Here is a 27,212-nt window from a genome sequence, read left to right as displayed (position 1 = left end):
TGTAATGGAATTTAACTGATCTAGTCAAAAAAGGATTTACCAAGATTCGCTCAAAAGGTTAAGTCTGGTTTATTGTGAAAACATACGAGCGCAAGGACTTTTCTGGACAACACAACAAGAGTGGTTTATCCAGCCAAGTGCCGGCCCTGGGTTTTGCTCTGCCTTATATGCAATCAAAACACAGGTACGGTGCTTCCAGGATGTGATTGGCTACTCCATTGTACGTCATATGAAATGGCAGGCGTGGCCAAGAGTACAGACATGTGACATGAGAAAAAGGCGGCAATTGGGGACAAAGGATGACAAAGGATGGTTATTCTGTTGTAGACAGATTCAAAGTGTATGGCCTCCTGGAGGCCATTTTGTATGTTAGCACAGCTATGTGAATATTTGGGGGAGGTGATGAATTACAAAAGGAGAGAGAGAACAAAGGTTTAAGGTGTTTGGATGTAAATTCCACAACAATCCCCCATTTGTGCCTGAACAGGTACACAAAAATAAAACATAAAATCCAAACACAAAGTGTAAACATTCAGCTATGCTATACATGTGGAAAGGAAATAATCTCTCCACTAGGTGGAGCAAAAAAAAAAAAAAAAGTTATTTTATTGTGAAATATTTTACAAAAAAAATAGATTATTTTCTTTCCACGTGCAAAATCACACACCAAAACCCCTTGTTTCAGAAATATGACAGGAAACAAGGTAAACAAGATGACATGATTATATACTATTTATAGTCTAAAAGTGGACAACCATTCACCAAAAACCTTGATTTAAAGTTTGAAACAAGGTAAAAAAGATGAATGGTTACCAGTGTAAGAAGGGCAAAAAACCTCTTGGTCAATTTAGAGGAAAAACCCAAACTTATTTATCAACTCATGTTTCAACAATGGTAACTCATTGTAATATGATATTTTTTCAAGATAATTTCAAAGTTCATTCACTCTTGTTGTGAATAATCGCATGTAATTTCTTCTGGATCATAGCTTCCATGTTTGCGTCTCTGAATGTTTAATGTAGGTTCCAGTGTGTGCGGTTAGAGGTGCAGTCATTGCTGTTGAGATTGTCCACGTTGTCATACAACAACCACGAGAAGGAGGTGACCGGCAAGGTCAGTCTCCGATTGCTCATCAGAGGAGAGGACAGTGTGGCGGTGACCGGCGAGGTCACTCTCCGATTGCTCATCAGAGGAGAGGGCAGTGTGGCGGCCCACTGCTTTGCCCTTGAGATCTCTGGTTCGGCTGCATGGACCGTCCTCTCAGCTACTTTTGACAGCTATTCCACACAGGCCAGAATGCCCTGGTCCTGATTGTTCCATCTTTGACGGGTAGGTTCACCCCGCAACTTCTCTCTGAAGGGTAGGTTCACCCCGCTACATCTCTCTGACGGGTAGGTTCACCCCGCTACATCTCTTCTCTTCCATGTTTTCTGGCCTGTTCTCAGGCTGCTCATCTGCTCCTTGGTTTGGGACGCAACGGCGTCGAAGTTCTCTCAGCTACTCTGGCAGCCGTCTGCGTGGTGAGTTGAATCTGGTACGGCCCCAGGTCGCGGATCAGGACCCAACGGCCTGGTTGGAGATGATAAGAAGAAGCCCTCTCTGGCGCCCGGAATGGTCGCCTTCCTTAGATGGGACTTCATACGGGGCAGGTCGGCAATGTCTTTGAGAGACATGGGAGGAGAGACCTGTGAATCCACAGATAAGAGAGACAACAGAGACAAAACAGAAGAGCAAAAGGATAGTCCTCTGGTCTGGTCTGGTCTCCCTGTTCCCCTCTTTGAGTCCTCTGGTTTGGTCTGGTCTCCCTGTTCCCCTCTTTGGTCAGGAACCCCCTCTTTGGTCAGGAACGGTTATCAGCAGTCTGTTGAAGATACTCAGAAACATCGTTAAGTGCAAGCCACATTCTATCATCCCCTCTTCCTGGCAGGAGATGATCCTGCTTTGGGGAAAAATTGTGTTATTCAGTCAGGAAAACTTAAACAGGGTGTCTGTTCAAGTGTCATTAGAGCCAGTCGGGCTCGTCAGTCTATGTAGTTTGTCAGTGGGGATCTAGCTTTTGTCCATTTACCGAATCGGACAGTAGCAGGGATCTAGGCTCTGCAGTAGCCTACAGTGACATCAGGGGCCGTGTAAGAATTACTTTAACACGCCCAGTCCCCAGTCATGATCAAGGCAATTGGATTTTGCTCTTAGAATTTCTCTCGCAATTTTATGAAATAAAAATAAAAAGATTCTCGTCTCAACAAAACAACACCCCCCTAAGGGTGAAAACAAATTCCCTGAAGTCAGGATAAAACAGAGATGGGGGAAAAAAAATGCATCACTCAAATAAAATAACACTAAAATGAACTCGCTTCATCTACAATTAACAAACCATCAATTATCAATCAATCAATCAATCAAAGCTTTATTTGTATAGCTAATTATTAAATATTGTATATCTAAAACTTCCCTCTTCTGCATTTGAGGACAGAGTATTGGGCACGCTTCGGACAAAATGGTCTCTTCCCTATGTCATACTTAGCTGTCGTTCACGGTGAGTCGGTGACATGGCGTTGGCCCTGCATCCCACGAACCACAGGTCGCCCATCTGTAGGGAAACAGGCCGGTAACCTCCATCTTCACCTCCGGTCCTGTGCCCGTCTCCTGGTTCGGCATTCACCCATCACTCCCGGAACGACAGTTGTCTGTAAAACACTCAGAAAAACACTCAGCCCCGATGAATGTGCCTCAAACTATAAACATGAGATATTTAACAAAAACATTAAAAATATATAATTGGGTTAGGAGATGCTGCATGCAGATTAAGACGCTGACAAACATTATTTATCCTCCCACCATCATGCACAAACCTTACGTCCTCAGCTACATCTGTCTTCTCCTGTTTATTTAACTTAAAAAAAATGGCTCTATCTTGGCTAGATAAAATCTCCCTTGTGGGTTGTTCAAGGGAACTCCAGCAGGTGGCGCTCGACCCCAAATCTGAGGCTCTTCCTTTTCATTCAGCTTGCGGTAACTGTGACACTGTTCAATCCAGTGACCATATTGACCACCATGCCTCATCTTTCCCACTCTGTCTGTACCTGTGAACATGCTTAGACCTACTGCTACATTGCCTATTCTCCCTTTGTCGTCGTCCCCGTTTTTGTTTCAGACCCGCACCTTTATTTTGAATGTCTAATTGTCTCAATTGAGCAGCCTGAAGTCTAGCGGCACCATCCTTGACTTTTTTCAAATTCCGTTGTTCAATGTAATGTCGGAGGCGTTCGGAATACCGGAAATGATCAACAACTTCCCCGAGAGAAATTGATTCCCAGGTGTGGCATGTCATCCTCACTCGGTCAGACAAAGAGGAGAGAGAGTTATTCATTAACTGTTGTTTCAAAATCCTTTTATAATCGGCGTTCGCTTTGTCCATGCCACTGTGTGCGGCGAAAACTGATTCTAGCCGTTCCCAAAATTTCTCGAACTGTTCATCGGAATTTTGTTTACAATATGTGATACGGTCCCAATCCATCTTTTTAGGGAATCGAGTTTTGATTCTGTTCAACAGCGCAGCGTTTTGGCCAGTAAAATCGACATGAGAAAAAGGCAACGTAATATCAAACGGATCTTTCACATCGACCCATTTTAACCCAAGCACTTGTCGCATGATCATGGCGATTTCCTCTGCGTGAGGCTCATACATTCGAACTAAACTGTTAAAAAGATTCTCGAACTCGTTCATGTCTTTGGTCGGATCGGGCAAGGTTTTAGCTACATCACGCAGTTCATCAGAGCGCCACGGTCTAAAAACCGTAATCTCTGGAGTCCAGGCCGCGTAACCAGCTGCATCATTTATTTGTGAAGGGCAAGGAACAGGGTTTGGGCAGCGTATCAGTGGCGCTTGTATTTGCGGTCCCTCCAGACTATCTCTAGCCATTTGCAGTTGTTCCAAATTAAACTTAGCCTCAGATATAGCTCTAGCCAATTCTTCCTTCCTGACCTGTTCTTGTTCGGTGTAATACCTCGTAGAAAGGGGCACGCTTAACTCGTATTGTAGAGGGGAGAGAGAAGGGACGTGGCTAATGGCGGGAGCATGAAAAGGGGGAAGAACAGCCTGGTTGGGTGGTGTGAGCACAGAGCAAGGAGTCGAGGGGGAAAAATCTAATTTTAAATCAGAGTTATTCTGCTGGGGAAATGGCGGAGAGACCGTCTGCTGAACCTCCTTATCTTTCCTTCCTGACCTAAAAAACCCCTCTCGTGCTACTCTCTCCCAAATCTTAAAAGCAGACCAGTCTATAGAATTAACAGGCTTTTCCCTTAACCCAGACATCTTAAACACCTCTAGCTGAGCCCGAATCTTAGCTAAAAATTTAACACTAAGTGTCAGATGGGGATGTAAGAAATCGAAAATGCTTTAGCACATAACGAAATCTTCCAACAAAAGCTCACAATAATGCTTCAGCGCAACAATCTCATCAGGGCTAGACAAATTGCAAGCTAGCAGTAGAATCCCTAATAAACACGACGCAGCCTAAAACCCCAAAACAGCAATGAAAGGAAACCTTATAGTTAACTCACGGCGGGAAAGAATACAATTTCGAAATAAACAAAGACACATTAAACCGCTAATTAACTCACCCAGCAACAGGTCCTTTGTTCTCCCTCTGGCTCGATGGCGGATCACGGGAGAACGGAGTGGTGTTTTCCTGCGTCTCCCAGGCGACCAGCTACTAGATCTAGTAGTTAGGATTTAACAGTCGAAACAGTGTACAAAATACTTACAATACTTACCTGGATAATAGGCGCGCTTAATAAACAATACAAGGCAAGAGCCGAAGCTCAAACAGTAAACAACAAAACTAACAACCCCGTGCAGGGACACAGAACACAAAAAACGAACAAAGGCCCACGTTACAACAAGCAAAAAAAACATATGCCTGCCTGCCCGGCTGAACCATCAGCCTCTTGGTTGGAAGCTACCCAACCACCCGGGATAAAGGGGAAAACGTTTCTCCAAGAAACGCGGATTGGACACACCAATCACTCCCGTAGCTACATCTGTTGGTAATCGTTCTAAAACGAAACATCAACAATCACTTCGAAGCTAGTTGGCAATCGTGCTAACACGAAACATCAACAACGGGGCTTAAGCTAGTTGGTAATCGTTCTGAAACGAAACATCAACAATGAGGCTTAAGCTAGTTGGTAATCGTTCTGAAACGAAACATCCACAATGAGGCTTAAGCTAGTTGGTAATCGTTCTAAAAACGAAGCATCAACAACAACGAGCGCCCTACCCTCGGTAGGAAACACCCAACTCCCCCCCCGCGGGGCTTTTGTTTTCAGAACACGCCAGACCAACACAATCCGAAACTAAAACAAGGCAAATACAACTCAAAACCATAAGAGGGTTCGTTCAAACGTACCTGTGAGTTTCAAGAATCCAGTGGAAGAACTGAGGAAATAATCTCAGCGTGCGCTCTGGCGCAAGAGAGAAGATTGACTTTCCAAGCCCACTATTATGGACCGACACGTCTGTCTATACCAGTTCATCCACTGGAATCCCGAAGCAACACGCAGGTAGTCCTCCCTTTTCATCCGCGTCGCCAACTGTAATGGAATTTAACTGATCTAGTCAAAAAAGGATTTACCAAGATTCGCTCAAAAGGTTAAGTCTGGTTTATTGTGAAAACATACGAGCGCAAGGACTTTTCTGGACAACACAACAAGAGTGGTTTATCCAGCCAAGTGCCGGCCCTGGGTTTTGCTCTGCCTTATATGCAATCAAAACACAGGTACGGTGCTTCCAGGATGTGATTGGCTACTCCATTGTACGTCATATGAAATGGCAGGCGTGGCCAAGAGTACAGACATGTGACATGAGAAAAAGGCGGCAATTGGGGACAAAGGATGACAAAGGATGGTTATTCTGTTGTAGACAGATTCAAAGTGTATGGCCTCCTGGAGGCCATTTTGTATGTTAGCACAGCTATGTGAATATTTGGGGGAGGTGATGAATTACAAAAGGAGAGAGAGAACAAAGGTTTAAGGTGTTTGGATGTAAATTCAACAACACTGTTTAAGCAAACAATATTATCTTATCTTTATGCATGATCAAATTTACATTTTCTTAGCCTGGATCCTGTGGTAAGCTATTACATATAAACGGAGGTGTGACTTTAACCATTTCAGCTGACTTACGCCAACAAAATGCATTCATGCACGGAGGCCTGTGCTCTCTGTACACTGTTTCTAGGTTTCTTTTCATGTTGGTTGTTTACCATAAGTAATGATTCACACAACCTGCCAAGCATGTTTCATCCTGGGTCCAGCCCTGGGAGCAAGCCTGGTCCCCTTCTCAGTTTAGCTCCTCACAGGAACACCCAGTGACAAGAGTCCTCTAATGAGAGGACAGGGTTTCTATTAGAGGGCACAGAAAAGAGGAGAGCACTGAGTCATTACATCCCTTTGAAGCAGCAGCTCAGTCATTTACTTATTTAGCTTGGTCCATTTGGTGGTTTCATGTCATTAGTTGATCATCCATTTTGATGTGGATGTTGGTTGTTGTATCGTATTAGTGCTGCTATTATCTGTCCTTTCAGTTTCAGCTCTTTTGATTGGATGGGGTGGAGGAAGCTGACATTGGACGGGACTGTCTTTCACAAACAGTACAGATGAATGGTTTTGGAAATAGGACAGTAAAATAATGTCAATCTTTGGTCCTTTGGCAAAATCAAAGATTTAGCTGAGCTGGGCTCTATTGGGCTATATTGCTCTCATCATGTCGTACCACACAGTTCTGCTGCAGGATCTTCACAGACATTGAACATTAAAGACATTCAAAGAAGACCTTTGGAAGGGCTTCCTTTCAGAGCTCATTATAATTGACAGCTTCAGAATGTCTATTCATAACCTACAGACATTTCAGTAGCGACCTTCAAAACCATATTAGGATGAGGATTGGCAGGACCTGGGAGGAGTCTTGTTTTTGATTGGCTGGGGGGCCAATTTGCACAATTATCCAAATTAGCTTTGATGAAAAGTGCCTTTCTTTCTCTCTGAGGCTGTGTGCTTGTAGCCTACCAGTGTGTGCATGTGTGTGAGCATTTGTGTGCGCGTGCATTTGCGTGTGTGCATGTGTGCGCGCGAGAGTGTTTGTGCATGTGCACGCATGCGTGTCCGACTTGTCCATGAGTAACTTCCATATCATTGTATGCCTGTCTCCAGCCCATGCAGTATCCCACAGTCACAGACACACAGACTGACAGACTGTAATGGATTTTAACTGATCTAGTCAAAAAGGATTTACCAAGATTCGCTCAAACAGGTTAAGGTAATCCTGTCATGAATTAGGTTAGCACAGCTATGTGAAAGGTTGAGGGAGGTGGTGAATTATAAAAGGAGGTGATGAAACTATAATTTCTATGACAAGACACACAGACAGACCGACAGACACACAGACGACAGATGACAGACCAACAGACAGACAGACTGACAGACCAACAGACACACAGACGACAGGCACACAGACAGACAGACAGACACACAGAGAGACACACAGACAGGCAGACACACAAACAGACACACACACAGACAGACACACACACACAGACAGACAGACAGACAGACAGACTGACTGACTGACTGACTGACTGACCCAGCAGAGGGCTTCACATTGTAAACTGATTTATATGAAAGTATAATGTCTGCCCTGTAACGATGCAAGCTTCTGCAGACGTCCCAGCGTACTGTACTCATGAATCAAAATGGAGTGTTCACAGTTCATGACGGACCAGATGGAAGTGGCGATGGAGTAAGGAGAAATATGGCACCGCATTTGATCCTCAGTAACTTTATACAAGTACAGGTCAGGGGTCAATAACGTACAATATCACTATTCGTTAGATGTTTCCGAACTTTGGTCCCTGGCTGCAGTCCCTGTCAGATTGCCATGTATCAGAATGCCATACTATTTATGTTGTATAAACTACTTTGAAATGTGTTGTGGGATTTTCTGTGACAAAGTATTGTTCAGGAGAGATTCAATGGCAATGTTCAAAGTTTAACAAAGTTTATTACCATAAACAAATACAAAACCCAACTGCAGAAGGGGACCGTCCAATTCAGTTTGCTTTGTGCGCACGAAACATAAGATCACAGAGTACACAATATTCTTTTCTATGCAGGCAGCGAGAAAAACAGGCCACAACTTTAACTGGCCAAAACAACACACAGTCTGTTAAAGGACTTCAACTAATGTCAAATATGTTAAATGAGTTCAACTAAGGTCTAATAATACATAATTCCCATTACAAATGCCTGCTTCAGAAGCACATTTTCCTTATTTGGTTTTACCAAATGGTTTCTCTAAAAACTTTATTTGAACCTAGGGAGAGTCCAGTACTGTGCTTCGGACCCTACTAGGGCTGTCTGCTTAGGGAAACTCTCACGCATTGTCTTCCTTGAACAAGGAACGTTCAGGATCAGTTTCAGGGAGGGGTTTGTAAAACGTTATTGTCAGGTGAAGTGTACAGTACTTAGAACATTACTAAGGGTCGATATTCCACCCATTCACACCCATTAGTGAATACTGTGTCCACAAACCATAAAATGTCACTTGCATGTGGACCTTCTGTGGTGGTTCACACAACTCTACATAACACCAGATACAAGTTATGACCCCTGCATCTACTATTGATGCTGTTGGATTTAGGACTTTTTTTTTAAGTCACCTATGAAATATATGGTTGTTCTAGTGTTCATGTTTAAACACATTCTAACACAGCCACACAGGTTAGCTACCCACATCACACAATTCCATGGTAATTATTGACAGTGTGAGGACACGCCCCATATGTGTGCCTGCACACTCTGATGGTGGAGTGGGAAGGAACAACGACCACAGTAACACTCCTTCATTAGTAAGTGCTTACTGTACTTCAAGTGCTTACCAAGGTGGGTAAGAACCTGATAGGTCAAGCTGTTTCTGCAACCCCCCAAACATGTGATGATGAAATAGATTATTAGCATGGCATTTGTGTGCACATTATGCTTTTGGGGGGCAACAGATATAGATATTATCTATCAGGTTCTATCATTGAATGATATCTGTACATCATACGCATGGTGGATTTCAAGTAGTGTCCTTTTAATTTTCACATTAAGTTCACATCCACACATCTCCATTGCTTGGATGTAACAGTTGCTGATTAAAAAATGTTGACATTCACTGTTACAGCTGTGCTATGCGGCACTATGCTTCTAGCCATTGATTGCTTTAACCTCTGGAAGGAACTTGGAGCTACAAGACTAAACTAGAAACATAAGTATAATTTTGTTACTCTAATAGCTACTGCTAAGTGCTAAGCCTACTCTCCTGGCAGACGATTAGCAATCAGCAGTTACAGGCCTTAAGCATTGACGGCTTAGACGGCGACAGCTCCCTCCGGCGCGCGACCGAAGGCTAGGGCGACCAAAGGCACCAGGCGACTTATTCAAGAGCGACTTTGTCAAAAAAGACTGTCAGGAAGGTAGTACGTCTGCACCTACCTCTGTACCTGTTTTGTTAGCATTATGTGTTTGCATCCAATTCCTGTTGTGTTCCCTCTCCGGGGGTCACGCAGACACTGGGTCACCCCCAGACTCCGTAACCCCTCTAACCTCATCTATCCGACTGTCTCAACTCATAGAGAGCAAGTGGTGACAGGGGGACTTTGGAATTGCCAGTCGGCGGTGCCCAAAGCTGAGTTTATCTCAGGCTATGCATCCTTGCTCTCCCTCAGCTTCCTTGCTCTCACCGAGACATGGATCACACCAGAGAACACTGCCACACCCGCAGCCCTGTCAGATGTGTACTCTTTCTCCCACACTCCCAGAGCTGCGAGGCGAGGTGGTGGTACTGGCCTGCTCATTTCCCCAACATGGAAATACTCACTCGTCTCGATTCCACAGTTCTCCCCTCCCTCTTTTGAATTCCATGCTGTCTCTGTCATGTATCCAATCAAGCTCACCATTGCTGTTGTGTATCGCCCACCAGGTCCTCTTGGTGAATTCCTAGAGGAGCTCGATACACTAGTTTCGCACTTCCCTGATGATGGGTCCGCACTCATCCTTCTTGGGGACTTCAACATCCAGAGTGAGAAATTGGAACCTCTCCTCTCCTTCCTCTCCTCCTTCGATCTTCACCTCTCTTCTTCTCCTCCTACTCACAAAGCCGGCAACCAGCTGGATCTCATCTTCACTAGACACTGTTCCACCTCTAACCTGTCTGTCCTGCCCCTCCATCTCTCTGACCACTATTTCATGTCCTACTCCCTCTCCATCCTCTCTTCCCCTGTAACTCCTCCTCCTACCCACATGGTTACCGCCCGTAGCCATCTCCGCTCGCTCTCCCCTACTGACCTTTCCTCTACTGTCACCTCCGCCCTCCCCGCCCCTGAATCCTTCTCTCTCCTACCCTCTGATACTGCCACTGATCTTCTCCTCTCTACTCTTTCCTCTTCTCTGGACAATCTCTGTCCCCTCACTTCCAGGCCTGCACGCCCAACTCCACCTGCCCCATGGCTGTCGGACTCAGTGCGTACTGATAGACGGAGCCTGAGAATAGCTGAGCGTAAATGGAGGAAAGGCAAGCTCCCAGAGGACCTTCTTAATTTCCAATCTCTTCTTTCCACATTCTCCTCCTCTCTGTCTGCTGCTAAAGCTGCTTTCTTCCGCTCTAAAATCCTAACCTCTGCTTCCAATCCTAAAAAACTCTTTGAAACCTTCTCTTCACTACTCCAGCCCCCACCTCCTACTCCCAACTCCTCCCTTCTCCCTGATGATTTCGCCAACTTCTTTGACAAGAAAGTTAACGATATCAGATCCTCTTTCCCCCCTCCCCCGGTCAACGCTCCGTGCACGAAACTCACCCCCCCACCCTCTCTCCCCTCCCTGCTCCCCCCCTCCTCTCCACGCCCCACCTTATCCCACTTTTCTCCCCTCTTCCCCAACGAGGCCCTCAACCTTGTAACATCTAACCGCCCCACCACGTGCTCCCTAGACCCTGTTCCCTCGACTCTCCTTCAGTCTGTTGCACCTGAACTTCTTCCCTTCCTAACCCACCTCATCAATGCATCTCTTGTATCAGGATGTTTTCCCTCTGCTTTCAAGACTGCCAGAGTCACCCCCCTCCTAAAGAAACCATCTCTCGACCCCTCTGATGTCAAAAACTACAGACCGGTTTCCCTTCTATCCTTTCTATCCAAAACACTTGAACGTGCTATCTTTAACCAACTGTCTTCGTACCTCCACCAGAACGACCTCCTAGATCCCCACCAATCCGGGTTCAAGGCTGGCCACTCGACAGAGACCGCCCTCCTTGCAGTAACAGAGTCCCTCCATGCCGCAAGAGCGAACTCTCTCTCCTCTGTCCTGATACTCCTAGACCTGTCAGCAGCATTTGATACGGTAGACCACCAGATCCTCCTCTCCACCCTCGAGGAGAAAGGCATCAGTGGCTCTGCACACTCCCTGTTTGCATCCTACCTGACGGGCCGCTCCTACCAGGTGACATGGAGAGGGTCGACGTTGGAACCGCGTAGTCTGACTACGGGGGTTCGACAAGGGTCTGTCCTGGGTCCTCTCCTGTTTTCCCTCTACACTACATCTCTGGGCTCTGTCATTCGCTCGCATGGCTTCTCCTATCACTGCTATGCCGATGACACCCAACTGGTTCTGTCATTTCCCCCTTCTGATACAAAAGTGGAGACACGCATAGCTGGGTGCTTGGCTGACATTTCGGAGTGGATGACGACACATCACCTCAAGCTCAATCTGGACAAGACTGAGCTGCTGTTCCTCCCGGGGAAGGGCTGTCCGCACCGGGACCTGGCCATCACCATTGAAGACACAGTGGTGACCCCGACTCGGACTGCGAGGAATCTGGGTGTGACCCTGGATGACCAACTGTCATTTTCCTCACATGTCACATCCGTCACACGTTCCTGCAGATTCATGCTCTACAACATCCGGAGGATTCGCCCTTTCCTCACTAATGAAACGGCGCAGGTACTCATCCAGGCCCTGGTCATCTCCCGCCTGGACTACTGCAACTCCCTCCTCGCGGGGGCACCGGCATCAGCCATTAAACCTCTGGAACTTGTCCAGAAAGCTGCTGCTCGCCTGGTGTTCAACCACCCCAAATTCTCCCACACAACTTCCCTCCTCCGTTCCCTACACTGGCTCCCTGTAGCGGCTCGCATCCAGTTTAAAACTCTGGCGCTAACCTACAGGGCAATGAAAGGAACAGCCCCCTCCTACCTCCAGGCCATGGTCAAACCCTACACCCCCTCCCGACCGCTACGCTCTGCTACCTGTAATGGAATTACTGATCTAGTAAAAAGGATTTACCAAGATTCGCTCAAAAGGTTAAGTCTGGTTTATTGTGAAAACATACGAGCGCAAGGACTTTCTGAACAACACAACAGAGTGGTTTATCCAGACAAGTGCGTTTAAGCTCGCCTAGTACCGCCTTATATGTGCTCAAAACACAGGTATGGTGCTTCCAGGATGTGATTGGCTACTCCATTGTACGTCATATGAAATGGCAGGCGTGGCCAAGAGTACAGACATGTGACATGAGAAAAAGGCGGCAATTGGGGACAAAGGATGGTTATTCTGTTGTAGACAGATTCAAAGTGTATGGTCTCCTGGAGGCCATTTTGTATGTTAGCACAGCTATGTGAATATTTGGGGGAGGTGATGAATTACAAAAGGAGAGAGAGGACAAAGGTTTAAGGTGTTTGGATGTAAATTCCTCAACATACCTCAGGGCGACTGGTTGCCCCATCACTCCGAGGCTCCTGCGGTCGATCGACACGGTCACGGCTCTTCTCTGTCCTGGCCCCGCAGTGGTGGAATGAACTGCCCACTGATGTCAGGACAGCAGAGTCGCTGCCCATCTTTCGTCGCAGGCTCAAAACTCATCTCTTCAAGAAGTACTACAACAATCCTCCCACCTAAGCACTTATTGTATTATATTATATTGCACTTTACTTTAGATTGTGATTCTTGCACTTTGCCTTCAGCACTAGATTATGCTCTTAGTCACTTGTTTTAGAAAGAAGATGCACTTGTGAGTTCTGGCAAGTAGTAGTACATTGGCTCTTCCTACGTTAAATGCAATTATTGTTATTCGCTTTGGATAAAAGCGTCTGCTAAATGACTGACTGTAATGTAATATTGTGATTTCTAACCATAAATATTGTATTTAAAGCCGCAATCGACAACTGACACAACAGTCTGACCGATTGTGGTACTGCGCTGTGTTACAAACGTTAAACTAAATCAAGATAATCGGAGATTGGTACTCTGCCGCCACTTGTGCCTTCACTCTCTGTGGTTCAGTGGTGCACAGCACAGGGTGTCACTGCAGCAGTACTCGGCTTAGCGCTTTAGACAGAGCCAACCTGTAGTGCTGTTTCACCAGTCATAGATCATGGCAAAGTTTCTACTCAAAGGAGAGAGAGGGAGAGAGACAGGCTTCTCAGCTGCTGGCTGTTCGCCGTCTCATGGATTACTAAAAATATCTGTCATCTCATGGACAACCCCCCCCCCCCCCCATAGACTATATATATACAGAGGCGGCTGGGTCAGACTCCAGGGCTGTTTTTTGGTCCCAGCACGCCCCTGGCAAGTATTGAAAGTTGGGAGTGTTTGAAAAAGATGAGTTTCTTCTTGTCTGTCCTACTCTTTAAGTGGTGGTAGGATTTGAATGGGGAGATGCTAGAAAGGGCAGCTGAGCCCTTCTCTTTCATTATGGCATTGGCCTTTCGGACTGTGTACATAGTAGAGCACAGTAATGAGAAGATTCTAGGGGGAAATCTTCAGGTGCTGTAATCCTCTGAGATCTGTGTGAGTCTACTAGTCTGTCTCTCTCACCTCAGCACATAGAGAGATGATAGCCTATATAAATTATATATTTTCTTGTGTCTTGAAAATGATGCATTATTAATGCCTGGGTCAGACTGGTCTTGTCTTGTATGCCAACCCGTGAGCCAATCAAAAGAGCACACCAGACATGTACACAAAAAAAACCATCAATTTCAGATTTTTCAATCCATTTTTAATTCATGGATTCAGATCTTGTGTCTTTTGTTTTCTTGCTGGTTGCAATATATACATCAAAACAGAACAATATCTTGACCAGGGATTAAATAGTAATAATTCCATCAGTTATTTATTTATACAGCAGCAATCCTATCAATGATTAATTGTAGTTCCAACTGCATACTGTACAAGGCACAGCTGGTGACTAAAAAGTCCTAAAGGAAGGATTGCTTGCTTCAAATGTCTTGGGAGAAGACATCAGCAAACGATCAACCTTGGCTCCCTACCTCCAGGCTCTGTTCATGAAATAGTCTTGGTTCAAGTCCCCAGGTGGATGGGGGGAGTGGGGGTGTTTGGGTCCAGACCCAGCTCTTACTCCTCCCGTGTACAGAAGACAACCCGTATGGAATAGGCCGTGTCCAGGATATAGACGCAGGTGTTGACTGCCGTCATGAACGCCACCACGACCACGCCGTCCCAGGCGCAGCGCCGGCCGCAGGGGTGGGGCCGCGGGTACCCGTCGAAGCCGTAGAGCGGCCAGATGACGGTGGCTGTGGCGTACATGGCCGAGGCCAGGACGTTGTAGGCCGTGACGGCCTTGTCGAAGGGGAAGGGGACGTAGGACAGCAGCCGGCCGATGGTGAGGAGGATGATGAGGAGGGTGGAGACGAAGCAGAGCGAGTAGACGGCCACGCACCACTGGAGCCCCGGAAAGCGGGAGTAGCGCGCCGGATCCAGCGAGGTGAAGATGATGCACGCCACGAACGTCTCCAGGATCTTCAGCAGGCCTGGCACCGTGGACAGGAACCCGCTGACCTGGCCCGGCCGCAGGCGGGTCAGCGCCACCTCCGCGGCGTAGGCGGCGAAGCTCAGCAAGGACACGAGGGTGGCGGCGATCTGGCTGTAGCAGGCAGGGCAGGCGAAGAAGGTGGGGTAGATGATGGAGGCCGCCAGGCACATGAGGGTGGCGAGCATGGCGAAGGCGGTGGTGAAGTCGTCCCAGGAGATGGGCACCTTGTCGCTGAGGCGGGTCAACTCCAGGACCAGGATGAGGAGGGTGAAGAAGCAGCAGAAGCACCAGGTGAACATGCTCCACGCCCAGTAGGAGGAGCCATCGTGGCCCGCCGACGCCGCCAGGCTGAAGGAGACGCAGGTGAGGACCACCTCCAGCATCCGCACCACGCCCACAGGAAGGGTCAGGGACCTCAGGTCAAGGTTCACCATGGTCGCCGCAGGGCAGCTATCGGGGTTCGGAAGGGGTTGGAAGTCAAGTTCCTTTCTCTCTCTTCCCCTCTTAAATAATAAATAATCTCAAATAACCTTTAAATGATCATCGCAGCAGTTGCAAAGTTGAACTGATCCCAGGTCCACTCACGCTTTCTCTCTCTAAAGCTTTCATATATTCCCCTTCATGCTTTCAAGTGTGGCACCCTTTTACTCCTCTCCTCCGTTCTCCCCTGCTACCTGTTCCCTCTGTCCATGCCTCAGCAGGGCCTCCACATTTCTGACACCGCTATTCCAAAAAGAAACACACGTTAGAAATCCTCTCTCCTTTTCCGTGCACAATCTGAGTCGGTTCTACTCCATGCACGCCTGGGGTGGAGCAGGTGTAACGCTGAAAGTTGTCTGTGTGAAAGGCGTGTAGCCCAACGGAACATCGTAGCTGCCTGCCTCTTGCCTTATCTGCATGCTTAACGACCTGACACCGAGACGCCGATTGGCTGCAGGTGCTGCCTTATCATCTCCACCAGTCAAACAGGACTCTGGTCCGAGGCCGAACCTCCTCTCTGATCCTAATCTCCCCCAGTCAGGCTCCTTGGGGGGGAACACACGCTTGTGTAAGCTCACGTTCTCTCACCTCTGTCTGGGGATGGGGAGAGAGGGAGGGAGGGGAGAGGAGTGTTTGAAGAAGTAGGCCTATACTGTAGGCTGAGAAAAGTGTCATTCTGTTTCCGCTGATTAGGATAATGGTAAGAAGGTGCTGTTTAAGGATAGTGAGTATCTGAATAAGGGTTCAAATAAATCGATTAGGCTCTACTGTGCTTAGTGATAACCACGCTTGTGTAACGAGGAGGCTTAAGTAGAGTAGTCGTCAAGTAGTGAAACTCATCCCCTGCCAAGCCGGACATAGTTGTTAGCACATCCGACTTACAAGCGCAAGGTTGTAGGTTAATCTTCCGCCCTGGACAATCCCTTAATATGGGTCAGAGTGACACAGAAAATGAGTGAAATTAAGTCCGTCACACTTGCACCAAGCAGTTTGGTACGGTCGTTTCCTGTACATTGCATTATGGGAAATGCAGCTCAGAATGAACCCTGGTTTTATAGTATAATGTGTTGCAAATGCTGTTCTCTGTACACTATCACATGGAGGTAACCCTCACTATCCTAGTGTTGTAAAAGTCCTGGGTGGCTTCTGTAGCCTGAAATACGATACAGGAACAACATACAGTGTACCAGGACTGAGAAGATCAGGAAATGTTAATATCAATTTTGGTGACCTAACAACATTTCTTAATACATGTCTAAGGTCAAGGATGCGACCGCTTTGAATGTATTTAGGGTGTTGCCTTGGTCTCTGTCATGGCTGTGCCCCGTATCCACCTGTCTTTCTTGCCATCGGGAAAAAAAATGTTGAGAAGCCTTGCCTGGGTGATGTCATCCAGATGAGAGAGTGTGATAAGCTGTTATCTCTCTCTCTCTCTCTCTCTTTCTTGTGCTTGGCCTCTGCACACAGTAAACAGAGATAGGCAGATACTGTACGAGAGAAGCACTGGACTGAGCCTGCTAACCCACGCATTCCACCCCAGAGAGCCTGCGTTGACGGCCACGCCGTAGCTTTTCCCTCCTGGATCAGTCGTCATTCTTTTACTCCCTGTGAGTCTCAGCTATGAAGATAGTGGTGATCAAAGCAGAGATGAGGACTGGGTCAGAAAATTATTAACGGCACAGAGTTTGAGCGTTTATTGTTATATCCATGTACTGTACTACAACATTGTAGAGGCATGAGAGAGGAGACTATGCTGATTTTAAAACCTGTATAGGCTGGGGCTGCATTATTGTCATACTTTGTTGCTGTTGTTGTTGACTGTGTTCCAGAACGATGAGGATGAGAAGGAGAAAGAGAGATACAGAGAGAGAGAGGGAGAGACAGAGAGAGAGAGAGAGAGAGAGAGAGAGAGTTTTGGAGCGAGGGAGGAAAAGAGATAGTGTGAGAGATAGGAAATCATATCAAGAACACAGTTCTTTGGTCTAGTTTGTATTTGCCTGTCATCACAACTTTACATAATTACAAAAATAACCATTATATAAACTTCCACAAATCCTACAAAAGCAAAAGTCCAGTCAAGCATTGGGCGGTGGTGTGCGTCTAAGCTTCGGGACCTACGCCGGACTTATGAAGAAGACCAGCCGGACGGAGTAGACGGTGTCCACGATATAGATGATGAGGTTGATGCAGGTCATGAAGGAGACCACCACCAGGTTGTCCCAGAAGCAGTGGTCGCACCAGGACGGCCGGCTGTTGTTCCGGAAACTGTAGAGGGGCCAGATGACCACGGCAGTCATGTACATGGTGACCGCCAGCACGTTGTACCCGGTCAGCACCTTGTCGAAGGGGAAGGGCAGCAGTGCCAGGAGACGGCAGATGGTGAGGAGGATGATGAGGAGGGCGAAGATGAAGCAGAGCGAGTAGACGGCCACGCACCACTGCAGCCCGGGGAACCGCGAGTAGCCGCCGGCATCTAGGGAGATGAAGATGATGCACGCCACGAAGGCCTCCAGGACCTTCAGCAGGCCCGGCACCGTGGTCAGGAAGCCGCTGATCTGGCCGGGCCGGGCACGGGTCAGCGCCACCTCCACGGCGTACAGGATGAAGGCCAGACAGGAGGTGACGGTGGCGGCGATCTCCTTGCCGCTGGACTGGCGCGCAAAGAAGGTGGGGTAGATGACGGACGCTGCCAATACCTAGCGGACAAGCACAAGTTACACATGAAGCACGGCTTACAGATGAAGCACTGATCACACAGCAACGTGGCAAAAACTCTTCCTAAGCTTACTTCTAACGAAAGTCATCACCATAATGACAATTTATATCTACAGAAGGTTTGAAAACAGCCATCAGCCTTAAGAAATCTTTAGCCACGCAAAACCAACGCCACCTAAAGGTGTGTTTGCCAGGATCATGCAAAGTTTGCCTCAAAGTAGGTGGAGCTGGAGGTGGTGGAATGGTGAGGTGAGGTGTTGAAATGAGGTGTAGAAACTCAATAGAAATTCAGGAGGGCAAGTTATACTGTTTCCAGAAAGAGGCAATATATAGCGTAATAAGGCATATCTTTAATGATAACTTAAAAAATAACTGGACTAGCTCAGTGGCCTTGTGGTTAGAGTGTCCACCCTGAGATGAAGGTTCGATCCCCGGGCGAGTTCGATCCCCGGCCGAGTCATACCAAGACTATAAAAAGTGGTACCCAATGCCTCCCTCAGCATCAAGGGTTTGATTGGGGGTAAGTCCCTGCAGTATACTAGCGTCATGTCCAGAGGGTGTACTTGTACATCAAGCTGCCTCACGCTAAGGAATCAGGAGATAGGCTCCTGCCCTATGAGCCATTGGACCGTTGGTTCTCAAGGCTACTTAATGATAACTATTGTCTCCTATAAGCCACCTGTCCAGAGCTTCACTCTGGAAGACAGGACGACAGAAGGAAGAGAATCGCTCTCTAATATTAATGAGTCATGCACTCAGCCAGGCTAATTTGCATCACAAACTACCTGAACATGTATGCAATGGAAAGCCTTGCGATTCACGTTAATGGCACCACGGTTAATGGAGCACACACAAATTGGGTGTACTTATAGGAGACATTTATCCATTAAAGCTGTGACTCAGAGCATACACCGCCCCCTCTTTCACGAGACCGCATTCATTTTTTTCACCTGAAAATGTGTTTCAGATGTTTATACCCGGGGCTTCAGACGCTTCCGCTCATCGATGCACAGATGGGGCTGAGGAACAAACCGCAGACCATGTCATCTAGGACTGTCCGATATATCGGACACCCAACGGAATGCATGGCCTGACGGTTATATAACCTTTATTTAACCAGGAAGTCATGTTGAGGTATGGACCTCTTTTACAAACGAGCCCTGGCCAAGACAGTGGCGGATAGCAGCATAAAAACAAGGTTACACACAGGACATACATTGAACATTGAACACACTACAGTTTGACAAAACATGCACAAAACAAAGAACATTTACAACAAGACAAGCAGCAAACAGTGGAAACAAGATTCCACACAGGACATACATTAAGCACAGAGCATACCATAAAACAACTTTCAACAAAGCAAGCACAAGACGGGCCTGACGGTTGTGGATGACGAAGCGGTGACATGGCTCCTGGAGGTGTGGCCAGATATGGGTGACCCCTCACCCAGGCTCAGGGTGGAAAAAGAATCGCCCCTCAGCTCCGAATCTGGGGGGGAGAGGATAATATCTAACCCGCACTGACATCAGCTACCTCTATCTCCTCCCAAGCAACTTATTGTATAACATTTCATATAATTATTTGTAATTTGCACTCTTGTAGGCTACTTTACGCACACGGATGTGCTTGTGTGTTTCAGTACAGGGCGTGTGTGATGCGTTAGGGCAGTAATACTGGAGTAGTAGTGCTTGTGGTTGGTGCATGTTGCTCCTTCTGCTCTACTTTCAGCTACTGCTACCAGCTAGCCCTCTCTGTGGGGGTGAAAAGAGGAGCCAGCTAGCCCTCTCTGTGGGGAGTAAAGAGGAGCCAGCTAGCCCTCTCTGTGGGGGTGAAAAGAGGAGCCAGCTAGCCCTCTCTGTGGGGGGTAAAGAGGAGCCAGCTAGCCCTCTCTGTGGGGGTGAAAAGAGGAGCCAGCTAGCCCTCTCTGTGGGGGGTAAAGAGGAGCCAGCTAGCCCTCTCTGTGGGGGGTAAAGAGGAGCCAGCTAACCCTCTCTGTGGGGGTGAAAAGAGGAGCCGAGTGCGTAAGTCTCCTCCTGCTGCTACACAGCCTCTCTACCGCCAAGACTTCTGTAGCGCCTCCTCATGGCCACACACGGTAACTGAGTACTGAACCCTGCGGTCCCAGGCTAAGCTGTAGGGGATCTCGGAGCAGCAGTGGGCCCCAGAGGGAAGGCTCAAAGGCCCATCTGCATGTGGACACGCAAAGGCCCACCTGCATGCGTCTTCTCAACTACTGTCCCAGCTATGGGCAAATAGCAAGGACAGATGGGGCTTTGCCATGGTAGGCAACCCATCTAGGAGAAGGTCACTCCGAACAAAAACCAGGGTTATGAGGCTTGGCGAACCCATAGTCTGTAAAACTAAGCCTGTTAAGAGTCTTACAGTCTGAGTTGAGTCTTACAGTTAACCCCCCTGATGATGGACACTGATCTCCTCCTGTGTAGCCTAAAGCATTCTCTTCTTTATCTCTCCAACTCTATCCTTATTCTCACACCTAGCCTGTTTTTCAGGCTATAGCACACCTGATTGGCTTGAGGAAGGCACACCTGCGCCCCACCCCTCCACAGGACGCACCTCCACTGACTTCCCTGTACTTCCCCGGGGCTGGCTGCTCAACTGATGACATTCATACAACCCCCTCAGTCTCATAGTTTACTCATTAAACTCACTGAGCTTTCCAGCTATGTCACATTAATCATGTATAGCTAGCAAACATGAACATTTAATTTCATCAATTGTTTCAATCATTGTTCATAATTAGAATCAGATAGGGCTTCTGGGCACGCCCAGTGGCTGACCTCGACTTCGACCCTAAGCGCCACCTGTAGCAACTGACGGTACAGTATCTCTTCGTGATGTACAAGATAAGATAACAATGTAAAAACTACCCGTGTATGAAGTCGTGGATAGACAAGGCTGCATGCTTGAATTTGAGATCTGTGAATGTCAGAGCAGTGTTGTAGCCACATGCATTATGGATGTTCTGCATCAAGTACAGTAAGCAATCAATGGCATTCACACTTCAGGACCTAGCTCAGAATACATGCAATATACTCTGACATTGTAGCATGGTAGCATGGTTTACCTCCCTACACCCAGACAGACAGACAGACAGACAGAGGACAGTAGGGGGTGTGTCACCCACCATGAGGGTGGCGAGCATGGCGAAGGCGGTGGTGAAGTCGTCCCAGGAGATGGGCACCTTGTCGCTGAGGCGGGTCAACTCCAGGACCAGGATGAGGAGGGTGAAGAAGCAGCAGAAGCACCAGGTGAACATGCTCCACGCCCAGTAGGAGGAGCCGTTGTGGCCCGCCGACGCCGCCAGGCTGAAGGAGACGCAGGTGAGGACTACCTCCAGCATCCGCACCACGCCCACAGGAAGGGTCAGGGTCCGCGCGTCCAAGGTAACCATGGTTGGGTTGTCAGGACTTGGTCTGCTTTTACTCTCCCGGCCTCGCAAACCGTAACCGCTCACTAGGATGAATGGTTTTACTGAAGTATAAGACCAGAATAATCCTGGATTCTCTTCTTTGTCTCGTGACTCCACAGGATGTCCGGCTGTTTCTCAGCCGGGCTGGTTCCTATCATCTAGTTATTCTTTTCTCTGTCTTCTCTCCTCTCTTCCCGCTATCCGCACCTTTGTGTGTGTGTGTGTTCCTCAGGAGAGTCAGTGCTACTATGACCGGCTCACAGGAACTCAGGACAGGGAGTAGAAACCTCTGGCCGCTCCCCTCAGCCTCAGTTCTCCTTCCTCAAATGGATTTGTGTGTGTGCACAGTGTGTGTGTGTGTGTGGTGTGTGTGTGTGTGTGCACAGTGTGTGTGTGTGTGGTGTGTGTGTGTGTGCACAGTGTGTTTATGTGCGTGCGTGCGTGTGTGTGTCTGTGTGTGTGTACGAATGTGCTTTATTGTGTGTGTGTGTGTGTGTGTGTGTGTGTGTGTGTGTGTGTGTGTGTGTGTGTGCATGCACAGTACTGTGTGTGTGTGTGTGTGTGTGTGTGTGTGCGTATGAGTGCAAAGGGTGTTTTCTGTCTCTCTTCTGTCTTTATCCATCAGAGATATGATGGTCAATAAATAAGTAATTTAAATATGATATTACACAGTGTGTAGACAGGTGTGTGTGCTAACATCCGGTACCAATGTTCCCACCCACACTAGTGAGTCTGACCAATAACTAACAGACAAACATTGGAGGTGTACATCTTTGCCAATCACGACTCGGGACAGAGAAGGTAAGCGGGGAGAGAGCAAGTGGGGGAGGAGAGAGGAAAAAGGGAGGTCCTTGAAGGTGCTCCCACACACGCCTTTTTAACAAAGGCGTGTGTGGATGTTTTTCTGACATCATGCAGCAATTTGAATATTGTCTACTCTAGTGTACTGTATGTAAAACATGAGCGGAGTCAAACACTGTGAAACACTGTTGTGTTAAACAGCAGAGTTCTCCTCCTTGTTAAAGCACGACGGCAGCAGTTGTGGCTTGTCGCTGAGCCACACATTTCTGTTTTGGTTGAACCAACAATGTTTGTGTACACATGAAAAAACCAACGACAAAGAGCATTATGTTCCTTATCTCTCTCTCTCTCTCTCTCTATCTTGTTCTCTCTCTCTCTCTCTCTCTCCCTCAATCCCTTCATCACACTGTACACAGACTGAGCACGCTGCCTGACGGTGAACAGAAAGTGACAGTTTACTGTAATTTCTGTCCCTAAATGGAGGATAAATAAATTCTGTTTTCCAGTTTATTCCAGTGTTCAGTCTTAGGCCCAGTCCTTTTTACTATTTATATCAATAATATTGTCTGCTCTCTACTTGATTGTAATTTCCACCTTTATAGCTCCTTATAATTCTTCCCTGTTGGAATGGAATTCTAGTCCCTACTCCCCCCGCTCTTAATGGCTTACTTATGCTTCAGGTACCCCGGGCCAACACTGAACCTGGGAAATCACATTCTTTTTTAATGGTCCTTCCTCGTGGAAGAGTCTGCAACACACTTTACTCTACCTTCTTATGGGCAGTTCAGAGCTCAATTATTGAGCATCCCTGTCTCTAACTGTAATTGTGTTTTTGCTTTTATTGTTTTTACTGTGGTGTGTTTAATTTATTACCTTTTATTTTTACATTTTTATGTAAACTTGGCTACATTGAAAATGAGGACTTGCCCTGAATTGTATCTCCGAGTACTAAATAAATGAATAAAGAATGAATTAATTTCCATATGAATGTGAGAGACTGTTATCAGGGGAATGTGAGAGACTGTTACCAGGGCAATGTGTGAGACTGTTACCAGGGGAACATGAGGGACTGTTACCAGGGGAATGTGAGGAACTGTTACCAGGGGAACGTGAGGGACTGTTACCACGTTTATGATAATCACTCATGGGTAAGACAATGTGAGCTGTAGGAGAAGAGAAAGAGAGAGAGAGACAAAGAGAGACAGAGAGAGAGAGACGCTACGCTCTCCCGACCGCTACGCTCTGCTACCTTGGGGGGACTGGTTGCCCCGTCACTCCAAGGTCCCTGCAGTCAATCGACACGGTCACGGCTTTTCTCTGTCCTGGCCCCGCAGTGGGGGAATGAATGACTTTTGGAAAGAGGCTCTTCCTGGGTCACTCCGTGCTCACCATGTGTGTGTGTGTGTGTGTGTGTTATCTTTTCCCTGACCGCTGCAGAGAGAACAGTCTGTTGACTAGGTCTCTCAGGATTCTGTTGGACTTGGTCTTGCATCTTCTAGTATAGATGTTCTCAAGGTGAGGGAATGCTGCCCCCCCCCCGAGAGCTGCTGTTCCCCTGTACCAGGTGGTGATATTCCCAGTCAGGATGCTCGCGTGCATCAGTAGAAGCTCTGTTGAATCTGGTGGGACGCTCTGAATTTCCTTAGTTGTCTGAGGTGGTACAGTCTTTGATGTGCTTTCCTCACCACAGTGTCTATGTGTGATGACCTTAGTGATCTGGACACCAAGGTACTTGAAGCTGTCCACTCTTCTTTACAGGGGACATTGATTGATGATTAGAGGGGTGTAGTTCCTCTTCTGCTTCCTCCAAAAGTCTAAAGATTGGCTATACTGACACTCAGACTGAAGTCCCATTTCATTTCACTTCATTATTCTGTCTGAACAGGCTCCCATTGCAGCCGTTTTCCGAGATGGCTGTTGTCGAAGGAGTCCTCAGCGATAAGTTATTCATCGCCTAACCGCACAGTTTGTGCAGTTTCATTCAAAGGACGCGATCAAAGGACACTGATTGGCCTGATCAGGATTCCAACCAAAAGATCACTCTGGACGAGAGCATTCCCAGACCCTGAATCGCATTTCGAAAATGCGAAAATTCAGATTCAGGGACAGTTCAGCGGGTACACACAAACCGGGCTCAACAAAAGCCTCTGACAGAGGCCAGACTTTTAAGCTCCTCTAAACTTTGGTTCAGAACAACCGCATTGCGCCTCCCAGCAAGCACGGACGGACCCGGACGAATCCGGACGAGCCCGATTGGGGACAACTCAAGTCATATCATGACTAGTCAGATCTGGACCAGAATATCACCGCTTATTTGGATCAAAAAGCTTGGGACGGAATCATCGGGCCTATAATAATTCGCTTATTTCAGTGTTTTTTGTCTTGCGTCAATTTAACGCAGAGCCAGGTTCTCGTCGGTCACGTGGATTGATAATTCCTGCACGAGTTGGTTGCCTGGAACGCGCAGACGAGTGGATCGTCAGTAACGATCGCAGCAGAAGAGCGAACATCCAAGAGAAGAAGTCGTCTATAAACAGGTTTGTGCGATTTATGAATTATGAGAAAACTCTGACTTGAAGTCGCTTTGGACAAAAGCGTCAGCAATGTAATATATGTTTAAATGTACTAACAAACTAGCTAGCTACTTCGACGCGAGAGTGTTGGATTACTTTCATTAAGTTAGCATCTCAATTATGAGAACTCTTGGCAATGCAATGTTTATGTATGTACTTAAATAGTGGGGGGAAAAAGTTCATAGCCAACATGAGACATAAATTTAGCAAGCTAGCTACTGAAACCAAAAGCAAGCAAGCAGCTTTTAGCTCGTCGGCTAGCATTAGCATTAGCATTAGCTGACATTCGCAAGCTCACAGCCTGGCTGCTGGCTCTAATTTGGTTCCACTAATACCGAGGTGGGACAAAGAATACGTGTATTTTTACTAACGTTTAGTGGCATGGCATGATCACAGCAAAAATCTCTTCCACTTTGCTCAAACAGCTCCACCGTGTCCATTGATGGAGCCTGCCTCAAAAGCGCCTGAGGACATCCCATATAAGTGTTAAATAAATGTGACCGCCGCTGGTAATTTGGTCCTCAACTAGGCATTTTCAGTTTTCAGTTTTTTACAGATTATGAAAGTGCAGATTGTAAGCTTTCAAATGAGGTCTCATACATTGAAATCTGAACATAGTTGAAGAAGATATGCTTATTTGAATGCTAGTACTGCCAAATCAACTTAGCTGAGAAATCTCCCTCCAAAGTTCTCCAACATTTTCACACCTCTGACTGCCAGGTAATGGGCGTGAACAATAGCCTGGTAACCGCACCCCCAGCCACTCCCCCACTGGACGATCTGTCATTATCTGTCAGAGTGGCTGTCAACTTGGGGTATTACCTGAGAGTGGCTGCCAAGTGAGGTGCTCTCTCACTGATGATCCCACACTCTTTGAGTCAGTATTAATCTTGTGTTGTGAATGCAGTTAAGAACAATATAAGATGAAGTTCAAATTTAACGTTCTTTATTGTCACATACATGATATATATTACAAGCATAAGTAGTAAAGTGTACAAAAAAAGGCAACAGTCTAAGTGTTAAAGTGTACAGTCAGTTGTCTGTTGTATAGACAAGGTGCATAGTGTTCATTGTGATCAAGTGCACAACAAAGTAATAAGGTGCATAGTGTTCAATGTGATCAAGTGCACAACAAAGTAATAACAAGGTGCATAGTGTTCATTGTGATCAAGTGCACAGCAAAGTAATAACAAGGTGCATAGTGTTCAATGTGATCAAGTGCACAACAAAGTAATAACAAGGTGCATAGTGTTCATTGTGATCAAGTGTACAACAAAGTAATAACAGTCCCCAGCTCAATACTCAAGGTAATAACAGTACTCGGCTCAGTATTCAATATTCGAACAATGCAGTCTGTGCAAGTGTGCGCAAGTCTGTGCAAGAGAACAAGCAATGCTTCAGTATACAAACAGGAAAAGGCTGTGGCCTTTCTCCTGCAGTGCTGTCCATCCTGATGATCTGCAGTGAATCTACAAGCGGACAGTCTTGTTCTGAGCTGCTGTGGAGTTTGGCGGGGGACATGTGATGTCTCGTCCCTCATCAGAACAGAACTCTCTGATCTTGTTAAAGAGATATGTCTGTCTGGCCATGTCCAGTCCGGGTGGGGCTTGCACAGGAAGACCTTCTCTGGGGGGCAGGACATCAGGCTTGCGCAGCAGCTGAAACTCAACTGCTGGTGCATCACGGTGTTCTCTGGCCACAACCATGCCAGGTCTCTCTGCATCAAAACTGCAATAGAATAGAAGGAAGAAAGTACATTAAACTATTGCCCACAGTACTGGCACTCCATATACATAAAATAGTACCAGAAAGTGTTGATTAAATAGACTAGCTAATGCATTATAATTACCTGAAGTGCTGGTAACTCGAAATCTGTGGGAGTGCCCGGAAGTAGGGTTTCAGATGCTCTTGCCAGTTGTAGCATTCAACAAGCACGGTGCCGTCTTCCAGTCCAACAAGCTGGGGGATGTTGACGTGCTTCACAGGAGAGCTGTCCCTGACGACTCCAGCAATGGCAGACAGAGTGTCCACTCTGGTCTTCCTGAAGCTCTGCTTGACCAGGCCGAAGCACCAGTCAGGGCCAAACTTGGTGTGGCCTGCAATCAGGAAGTGGACGTCCAGCTTCAGGTGAAGCTTGTGCATGGTCCGCCAAGCACAGTACCACAGCACAAAATTGTTCTTGTTTTGTCCACGGCAGTTGTCGCAATGAAGGTCCACGTGTGTTTCTCCAACTCCATAGTTGTTGAAGAAATGATGCACGTAGTTGATGACTGCATTGCTGCCCTTGCTTGAAGCCATCCCTTCGTCGATCAGGTAGTTCACTTGCTTTGGTATTCCCTCACAGCAG

The 27,212-nt window shown here is 47.1% G+C and overlaps 2 protein-coding genes across 2 annotated transcripts; both read right to left on the bottom strand.

Moving 5' to 3' along the window:
• Nucleotides 1-14,445: 14,445 nt before the first annotated feature.
• LOC311309671 (myeloid-associated differentiation marker-like) lies at nt 14,446-15,297 on the bottom strand (the record flags this gene model as incomplete). The annotated part of the gene is made up of 1 exon (XM_084438999.1): nt 14,446-15,297. The coding sequence occupies one exon, from the start codon at nt 15,295-15,297 to the stop codon at nt 14,446-14,448; it is 852 nt and encodes a 283-aa protein (XP_084295125.1).
• Nucleotides 15,298-17,457: 2,160 nt separating this feature from the next.
• LOC311309413 (myeloid-associated differentiation marker-like) lies at nt 17,458-21,473 on the bottom strand (the record flags this gene model as incomplete). Its single annotated transcript, XM_084438692.1, has 2 exons — nt 17,458-18,039; nt 21,207-21,473. The coding sequence occupies 2 exons, from the start codon at nt 21,471-21,473 to the stop codon at nt 17,458-17,460; spliced, it is 849 nt and encodes a 282-aa protein (XP_084294818.1).
• Nucleotides 21,474-27,212: the final 5,739 nt, after the last annotated feature.

The sequence above is a fragment of the Borostomias antarcticus genome (genome assembly GCF_949987555.1).
Source record: "Borostomias antarcticus genome assembly, chromosome: 5".
Taxonomy (NCBI): domain Eukaryota; kingdom Metazoa; phylum Chordata; class Actinopteri; order Stomiiformes; family Stomiidae; genus Borostomias; species Borostomias antarcticus.
The sequence above is the reverse complement of the archived record's forward strand: the minus strand, read 5'-3'. Positions and strand labels throughout refer to the sequence as shown.